Here is a 9564-nt window from a genome sequence, read left to right as displayed (position 1 = left end):
TATTGCCGTGGGTGAAATAGGATGTTTGGTTTCCACCCCACCTCTTCAGTCAGTCCTGTGATAAATAATAATATTCTATTCTATTCCTGATCTTTAGGAGAGAGTTCCTATGCGGATATAGTCAAAACAGCAGTACCCAGGTCTTGGCAGATTTGGGGGATCTCAAGGTTTGCAGCAGTACAGAATATATTTAGAAAGGGGAAGGGAAATGGATATTGAGTGTGTGCAGTGGAAGCAGAATGTTGACTGCCATTTGGGTGGTATTGGATACCAGTGATTCCAGGCACATGTGCCCAAGCGAACCTACAAGTTCCCAGCAGAGTTCCTGCTTTTTCTCAGTTATTTTAAAAATGTTTTAAATTCCGTAAGAACTCTTACATTCCAAAGTAAGTGAATTTCATTGTCCATATTGCAAGGTAGAAGTTGCTGTACTCAGGGTAGACAGCCGTGCAGTGTAGTTCACACAAAGTACTGCAGGTCAGGTGCTAAGTGGTTTATAACCCTGCAATGTTATTCAGCAGTGTTAGAATCCAACTGAACATTGGGCTGAAGCGGATACAGTACTGTACAACAACCCTGCAATGTTGTCCGTTGCTTTAACACCCACATTGCAGGCCGGGCTGAGTGCAGCACACTACAACTCTGCAATGTGGTGCACTGTTAATATTGCAGGTCAGAGATAATGCTGAAGCTGGTTTGGATTTCCAGTCAAAAATACCCCATACCTCTCAGATACCAACAAATGTTAATTTACTTAAATCTCCCATTCAGACCTCCTCAGCAAGTAAAAAAACAAAAAACCCAGCTGCACGGAGAAGTCTCATGTTCCATAGCCATGCATGAAGACTGGCTGCACTTTTAAATGCTCAAAAAGTGAATTCAATCATATAATCATAATACCTTATGCAAAGTATGGGCAAATTATTGATGGCTACTGGAACCAAAGATGGGTGGGTGTCTCAATTAGAGGTTGTTGTTGTTGTTGTTGTTTAGTCGTTTAGTCGTGTCCAACTCTTCATGACCCCATGGACCAGAGCACGCCAGGCACTCCTGTCTTCCACTGCCTCCCGCAGTTCTCATGTTCGTAGCTTCGAGACCATTGTCCAACCATCTCGTCCTCTGTTGTCCCCTTCTCCTTGTGCCCTCAATCTTTCCCAGCATCAGGGTCTTTTCCCGGGAATCTTCAATACTTTGGCCACTTCATGAGAAGAGAAGCCTCAGCTTTAGGATCTGTCCTTCCAGTGAGAACTCAAGGCTGATTTCCTTCAGAATGGATAGGTTTGATCTTCTTGCAGTCCATGGGACTCTCAAGAGTCTCCTCCAGCACTATAATTCAAAAGCATCAATTCTTCGGTGATCAGCCTTCTTTATGGTCCAGCTCTCACTTCCATACATCACTACTGGGAAAACCATAGCTTTAACTATACAGACCTTTGTTGGCAAGGTGATGTCTCTGCTTTTTAAGATACTGTCTAGGTTTGTCATTGCTTTTCTCCCAAGAAGCAGGTGTCTTTTAATTTCGTGACTGCTGTCACCATCTGCAGTGGCCATGGAACCCAAGAAAGATTTTACTTTCTTGGGTTCTTGGGTTCCACTACAGGTATTAGCAGTAAAAAGAATAAATATGGAAAAGAAATGGCCAACATACCAACAATTACTAACAAAAGAGCAGGGTGTTGTAAAATTAAAACCATACGAAGAGATTAAGGACTATTGCAATAGTTGGTTACAATATTATTAAATAGTGCACCTGTTTAACCAAGATAAAAAACAACAGGTTTTGAACAGAAAACCTCTAAACTGCAAAGTGAACTACTGCAGTCAAATTAAAAATTATATCAAAAATGTACAACCTACTCCTTGAATGGGAACTGAAAGATGAAGTAATTTCTGGGAACTAATATATAATGAATTAAAAAAGATCTTAAAATATACGTTTCCCAAGAAACCGGAAATGTTTCTGTTGGGATTGTTAGGAAGAGAAATCAATAAAGAAGACCAGAAAATATTTATGTATGCCACCACTGCGGCCAGAATGGTCTTGGCGCAAAAATGGAAAACCGCCGATATCCCCACAATAGAGGATTGGAGGGTAAAATTGGTTGAATACATTGAGCTGGCCAAACTTACTGGGAAGTTAAGGGAACAGAGAGACCATAAAGTACAAACAGAGTGGAGTAAAGTTGTGGAATATCTGGAAATGCATTGTAAGACTTTAAAGACACTGACAGGTTTGAAGTAATACCTACAACAGAAAATAGAGTGTTAAGTATAAAGAATGGATAAAGAAGGAGAATGTTGAAAATAAGGTAAAAGAAAAGCGCATAATGTAAGAGATAAACTGTAAAACCAAATACGAAGTGTAAGGGAAGTTGTGTTCGGCAGAACCAAAATGGGGTATTTAGGTAAGGGGAATGGGAGTATGAAAACGTTTGTTTAGTAATGGTTTATGTATGTTATTTGGATTAATTTGTCTTTTATAAATGTATGGTTATGTGTATATTAGTAAAATAATAAAAATTATATTAAAAAAAAAAAAGAAAGATGAAGTAATAAAAGAAAAAAACGATAAAGTGGTCACAAGATCTGGGCAAGACAATAGGTGGGAAAAATGATGGAGTGTTGACATAAATTTAATGGCTTGTAATTTGATAAAAGAAAATATAATGAAAATGTGTTATCGCTGGTACCTCACCCCAGAAAAACTGGCAAAGATCTATAAAAAACATTCATACCTTTGTTGAAGGTGTAATGCTGAGGTGGGGACAATGTACCATATGTGGTGGGGGTGCAAGGTGATTAAACAATTCTGGACTAAGATACATGAAGAGCTGAAAAGAATATTTAAGAGCACAATTCTCAAAAAGCCAGAAGCATATCTGTTAGGCTTAATAACCAACGATACCCCCAAAGACAAAAGGAATTTATTACTCTATATGACTGTAGCGGTTAGATTACTAGTGGCAAAAAATGGGAAAAATGCCAGAATTATTAGAATGGAGAATTAAGATCTGTGAATTGATGAAGATAGCAAAATTAACGGTATCAATCAGGGCCTGCCCCAAGCAAAAACTTAATAGATAATGGGAGTGTGTAGAGATATATATGAAAAAAATTGGATATGCAAATTTTAATATATACATAAAAGGAAAAACTCATAAGGGCACAAGATGATATTATAAAGGATATGATTACTAAGTATAAATGACTGCTAACACAACAAGAAATAAAAATACAAATGCCAATAAGATCACACACGGGTGAGGGGAAGTCGGGTGTGGGGGGAGGGAAGCAGAGGGTGGTGTTTGGAAAATCATTAAGAATGTGACATAAATAGGCCGACAACGATTGTGCTTGTAACTTGAAATATTTTGAATGATTGTGGTTGTAAGTTTCTTTAAATAAAAAAGATAAAAAAGTGAATTCCAAACAGTGATATTTTGATATTTTAATGTAAAAATGTGAAGCAACAATGCAGTTAGATTCAAAGACCAAAGTCCCTATTCCAACACTTGGTTCCCCCCCCCCACTGGTCTGGCAGTCACAGGTTACCAGGGCTGGCCCACCCATGAGGCAAGGTGAGGCAGCTGCCTCAGGCGGCGGAATACATAGGGGCAGCAGATCCCAATGTCGATCTTTATTCCCCCTTTGTTCCTGATGTTTATCTTCACTCACCCCTTCTTCCCTGGCTCTTGGAACTGACGTCCAGGAGCCGCAGTGGATTCCACTCGCGCCCTTGTGGGGCGACCAATCACATGCGGGGAAGGGGGCGGGGCCTATTTCTACCGTTGGAATAACGGTCACTTCCTTCATCCTCGGTGGGACAGGTTTTGCAGGGGTGAGCCTTTCTGCCCACTGGCCTGGTCACTAGAAAGAGACTCAATATCAAGGCAGCCATTCCAAAGGAAGGAAGAGCCACAAAGAGCACCTATTGTTTCCATACCAGAGAAACACATGACGCCTTCCTTTCCTCCCCACCATCCTTTGTAGGTCGGTGAGAGGACAGAAACTGGGAGACTTTCCTCAGGTTATGTGGGGTGAGAGAAGGGCGAAGCATTAAGGAAAATATTTACAGGCTTCTCCCCCCCCCCCTTCTCCTTCTCCTTTAAGGGAGGAATCCTTGATATGGGTTGTCTCCACCCATCTGACCACAAGCAGGAAGTTAATTTTTTGAAGAATATATCAGGGGCAGGACAGCCCCCTAACTCCAGATGTACTTCCTGTCTTCGCCACAGGAGCAAGGCTATTGCCCTGCTGCTCTGGGCACAGCAATAAAAACAAACACCATCTTGGAAGGGATTTTTTCCTTAGTTTTTCCTTTTTGTCTCTTTGTTCCTTCCTGGTTCCTTCTTCCCGCTCCCTTCTTTTATCCTTGCCAGGTTTTCACTCTCTCCTGGCTCCGTAGACCTCTATATTCCTCCCAGCTGCTTCATTTCTAGGCCTTTTCCCCACCCCACCCCCAGGGCTACAGTCTTTATGGAGGCCTTTGGCCTTCTGTAGCCTCGGAAAGGGCTGAAACATACCAACATTTGCTCCTGCAGTTTAAAAGCCATGGTTAAAAGCTGTAAGGGAGAGCTTTTTAATACAGCAGGGAGATGGAGGTATTTGAAAACAGATTCTACTTTTTTGAATTTCTGCCGGTTTTGCAGGTCTTTTAAATCCAAAAACAAATGGGAAACCCGACAGGAAAGAGGTCGCCTGCCTAATGTGACTAGATGAGAAAACCAAATGCTGTAAAGCTTAGGATGTTTTAGTATTTTTAAATAGATTCGCATGTAGGTTCACTTGCACCATGGGTTGAAGGCCCCCCATCCTTTTGTACAGGTATTGTATAGAGATAGGTCAGATAGGTTAGAGGTGTATGGAGCACTAGCCTTTGTCAAAGCAATAGCTTTTATCATATGTCGCAGATACTCAATCTCAGTGTAAGTTTTCAGTTATGGCCATTTGAAAAATATTTCTTTTTTAAGGTATCTCATGGTTTCACAGCTGTGTAAGTTACCAGCATAAATGATTTGTAAGCACGTAAAAAAAGCAATTGTCTTTGTTATAAGAGCCAGCTCCTAGGGGCCAAGGTCCCTTTGGGACACCCCCCCCCAAAAAAAAAATGGTAGGCATTGCTGTGGGTATAGCCAGGGATTGGGGTGGGGAGCTGCCCCCAACTCAATAAATAAAAATACTTAACTGACACACGCCACCCAATAAATCGTGGGTATGCCCATGGGCATTGCCATTGAAATGGTGTGCATGCACAGCGTTTTATGATTGATGACAAACCCGCCCCCCCCCCAATTTTATTCAAGCTGGCACCCTTGGTCATTGTCATTCTTATATAAGATACATATTTTAATAAAAATTATGAGAAGCAAAACCTCAGGGTTTTTTTTAAAAAGTTGCCACTATAAATGGGGAGTATAATTTCTTCTGGCAATAAAGAAAAATATCATTGAAAACAGGTTGCTACATTTCAAAAATAATCTGATAACTCTCTTGGCAATAGGACCAAAGATACCAATCCAAGATGGATAAAAAGAAAAGAGGACGTCAAAAATCGCTGGTATCTCGTCTCCAGCTTACACCAGAGAATACTAAAGTACCACATATGGTTGAAGGAAAGTTTATTAAGCCCGAGCAAGCTTCTATGGAAGATGCAAGACCACTGGCAGTGAGACTCTATCATTTTTAAAATTTGTACACTGAGTAGCAGTTGCTTGTTAATTTCTAGTGTTTTATAGTACAGGTATGTTCTTTTAGTGGCTTATCTGGAAACAAGCAGTAGCAATGCATTTAAAATTAAGGTGTTTTAATAGTATGGTATGAGCACACAAAAGCTCATACCAAAATAAAAACTTAGTTGGTCTTTAAGGTGCTACTGAAGGAATTTTTTTATTTTGTTTCGACTCAGACCAACACAGCTACCTACCTGTAACTAAGATCATAAAAGATTGCAACAAACTAAGCAAAAGACAAACAATATACTGTATATTAAATTATGATACACATGAAAAATGAAACACACCCAAGATAATAGTGCAAAATCTTAAAATACATACTGCTTTGAGATGAAGTATAAATAATTAATTTTTTATTCAAAATATTCATATGGATACAGCACCACCTAGTGATATAAGAGAAGTAATAAAAACAGATTATATAAAATAAAAATAAAATAAAATTCCCTATTTTCTCACAAAGAAGGTGTGGGGAGGGTAAGAAAGTTACGTCAACCATAGAATACAAAGAGCTGGTGCCAGAAGATTGCCATATTCGGTTGTACTCATAAAATCTATACAGTCTACTCAAGATGCAGTGAAATTGTCTTTTTAAATTTGTCCTTGTGCAAGTCTAGGGTTGCCATACACCTGGGAAATCCTGGACATGTCCTCTTGGGGGGGGGCAACATGCCCACCCAGGGGATTTTTACATTTCAAAGGAAATGTCCGGGTTTTAGCGAGTGGGTTTAAAAAAAAAATTGTGGCTTCAGGTGGCTCTGCATGCCATGGCCAGTGCCAGCCTTAGCCAGGGAAAGAGGCAAGCGGGCGTGGCAGCAGCTGTCATCTTTTTTTCTCTTCAAGAAATGGCAACACTATGCAGGTCTCAATCTGGTCACCAGTTTTTCTAGTAATGCAATCTGCCATACCTCTTCATACCAATTTGTAACATTCACTCCTTCCAGATTTCATCTGTGATTCCATCTGAGCTTCGCACAGCTGTTTACAGAGCAGAGGGCTCAAAAAAACACAAAGTCAAAGCGGAAGAAGGCAAAATGGGTTTTGCATATGTGTACGTAAACTTTCTATTGTCTACGTTCTGCTTAGGATTTAGCTTGTTGTTCTTTTCCTCTTTTTAACAGTTCCTCCTCTTTTTTGATTTGATAGTGTGTCTCTGTAAAGCACAAGCAGGGAGCTGATCTACACAGAAGGAGTTTAGTAGTAAGCTGGCCATCCATCACATTGCAGTGCCTCTTAGTCTCTTAGATTTATATCAATTACCATTACCTGGATTCAAGAGTCTTTCAGACTCTCAGCTCGGGTCAGCACTGTTTCTTAAAACATAGATGTAGCAAACTGTTTCAGCAATCAATGAAAGTATTACTTAAGGGAAACAGATCTGTTTATCTGAATAATATATGCATTTATATAAGCTTCAAAAGACACAAACACTGGATGGAGCTACCTTGGGAAATGCATGTTTCCAAACCTGTATTTCTCGTGATAACAGGAATGTGAGGATGATGGCATTACTTACAGGATAAAATTGTTGTGAGGATTGGAGGCTGAACTGCTTCCTGGGCTTGCTATTCTCTCAAAATGCTTCTCCATCCAGCTTTCCCCCCACCCCACCTCAGCTAAGATGGTTTTGGAGTGTGGCTGGGAGAAAAATTAATAAAAATGGATGGGGAAGAGACATTGGCAAGGGAGATTAGAAGGGAGGGAGGAGATTAAGCACACTTTCTGCCAATCAGTTCCCCCTGTAAGTGTCTCCTTGTTCCCCACATAAGCATTATAAGAAAACATGAGATTGGCAGCATTCAATTTCTTCATAGTTTTATCATAATAAATTGCTTTACCCCTCCACTGCTGCTGCACTGCTGGAACATAAGCCATGGTTTGCCTAAGTGGTTATCCAGACTCGTGGTTTGTCTCTCCCCGAACGAACCCAAGAGCTGTAACCAAGATTTATTCCTAGCTTCCCACTTGTGATTTGTTTGTGGGAACCAAACCACAAGTTTAGGTTTGACTGTGATGCTAAGTCAACTTTAGGTAGTACAGCAGCAGGAGGGGGTGAGGAATGAAGTGGCTGCGATTCTCACTTAGTGCACCAGGATGTTGTTCATTTGCAAAGTGACATGAGAAACAGGCCAATGTTTCTGCCCAGTTTTAGCTGAAAATTCATTTTATTGAAAAACAGCTCCTTAATTAATGTGATGTTTTAATACACTGTTTCCACACAAGCACTGCATATTCTGGGGCATGTAAAAGTTGTTTCCATGTGCTAAAAGTATCATGTAGAATAGTCTTCAGGTTTTTCTTCTTGTGTTTTTAGTTTCTCAAAAATGCATAAGGAAAAGATAAAACCAATTGTTGGTAAATGTGCTGAATTGACTGAATGGGATCAGCACCAGAGCATGGAATACTCTAAACTGGGAGATATGAATGATGAGAGACTTTCTTTAGTTCCTCTTCAGGAAGAATCCAGCTATACTAGTGATGTATCAACTGATGTTTCCACTGAATGTAAAGGTATAATAGAGAGACTGAGATTGTTTTTAAATAGCTAAGCTAGTAAAAGAATTCTGAAATGGTTAAATATTGCAATTTCCCCCTTCTCTCCCCAGTTTCGTATGCACATCATGCAAGTGTGCAGAAATTATATAAGGAAAATCAGATTTTCACTTGAAAATGTATGTTATTCTGTGACATGTTATGTATACACACACATGCATGCACACACAAACTGCAACTGAGATGTAATTTGAGACACAGTAGGGGAAGGAAGGACTAAATTCAGCCATGGGCTCCTTTTACTGCAGTTACCAAGTTATTTTCTCTTGACAGAGATGGATGCCATTCACTCATGAGCAATAGAGAATATTATAGAGAACAAATAATTTTAAGTGGAAACTGGCAATGAGTTTCAGTAATCATATATCCTGGGCTTCTAATTATACAGTGGTTATGTAATTAATTATATTGGTTATCTGTTCCAGGTGAAAATGAAAAGTCTGAAATTCTTCCTGTTTCTACCCGTTTAAGTTGCCATAAAAGAACATGCATGAAATTTCAAGCTGGTTACGATCACAAAATTATCAGAGAGAAAAAACCTCCCTGTTACGATAAAACTGGTGTGTATATTGAAAGCCAAATGCTGTTGCCACATGTGCTCTTGAAGTCAGTACTTTTGCATTTGTTTTATCCATGGATGATTTTTGTCTGTGATGTAGCCAATGAAAAAAAAAGTACCCCAGACAGAATAACGCATTTAAGGAAAGTAATTTATGTATAATATAATTCCTTGAAAAGACATCTAAACGTGACACATGCACTTTTCATCTCTCATAGTGACCCACATTAGAATGAATAAAACACATCTAAAAATCATCATAATTGAAAGTGTAATAAAACAGTTAATGCTGCAGTGCAGATTAATCCTAAACTCAGAACAATTTTGTAAGGCATCTAAACAAAACCTTCAAAAGCTTGGAAGAGAGAGAGAAAATCCCCCCAAAAGGTGTCTCATCTGCATTTGGGCCATCTGTGTCTTCAGGGGGAGGGAATTCCTGCTTCAACCACTGTTTGGCAGGGAAGAAATGCAGGGGGATTTTGAGAGGGTTGGCAAAAAGTTTTGGGTCTGAGGAAAGATGTCAAGGAAGGAAGAGTTACTTTTCTGAGCCCTGGAGTGGTTCAGAAAAATCTGGGTTCTTCTTTTTCCTCCCCATAAGAACTCAGATAATTTTCAAGCTAATTGAATGTAAATTAGGGTGAGTTCACCTGTCTTTAAATATAATGATTTCTGCTTTGATTTAAGCCACCATCCACATTAAAATGGACTAGCATGTTTCAA

At 39.6% G+C, this 9564-nt stretch overlaps 2 protein-coding genes across 2 annotated transcripts in view; both read left to right on the top strand.

The window, feature by feature from the left end:
• Nucleotides 1-3790: 3790 nt before the first annotated feature.
• LOC148686346 (uncharacterized) lies at nucleotides 3791-8281 on the top strand. The gene is made up of 3 exons (XM_088667058.1): nucleotides 3791-5665; nucleotides 6677-6783; nucleotides 8047-8281. The coding sequence occupies exons 1-3, from the start codon at nucleotides 5522-5524 to the stop codon at nucleotides 8279-8281; spliced, it is 486 nt and encodes a 161-aa protein (XP_088523184.1). The 5' UTR covers nucleotides 3791-5521.
• Nucleotides 8282-8421: 140 nt separating this feature from the next.
• The window catches only part of DNAH14 (dynein axonemal heavy chain 14), a 134568-nt gene continuing 133425 nt past the window's right edge, over nucleotides 8422-9564 (top strand). Inside the window, exons 1-2 of the mRNA XM_088667057.1 lie at nucleotides 8422-8428; nucleotides 8711-8845. Coding sequence (XP_088523183.1) covers nucleotides 8422-8428; nucleotides 8711-8845 — 142 coding nt within the window. The remainder of the gene's footprint in view (nucleotides 8429-8710; nucleotides 8846-9564) is intronic.

Source organism: Zootoca vivipara, chromosome 3 (assembly GCF_965207765.1).
Source record: "Zootoca vivipara chromosome 3, rZooViv2.hap1.1, whole genome shotgun sequence".
NCBI classification, from domain to species: Eukaryota; Metazoa; Chordata; class Lepidosauria; order Squamata; family Lacertidae; genus Zootoca; species Zootoca vivipara.
The sequence above is the reverse complement of the archived record's forward strand: the minus strand, read 5'-3'. Positions and strand labels throughout refer to the sequence as shown.

Bases quoted from the DNA above. Each gene is read 5' to 3' on its own strand.
- LOC148686346 (XM_088667058.1), top strand. From the start codon at position 5,522: ATGGATAAAAAGAAAAGAGGACGTCAAAAATCGCTGGTATCTCGTCTC. The intron at 5,666-6,676 runs GTGAGACTCTAT...CACTCCTTCCAG, and splicing joins AAGATGCAAGACCACTGGCA to ATTTCATCTGTGATTCCATC. The intron at 6,784-8,046 runs GTACGTAAACTT...TTGTGTTTTTAG, and splicing joins AAAATGGGTTTTGCATATGT to TTTCTCAAAAATGCATAAGG.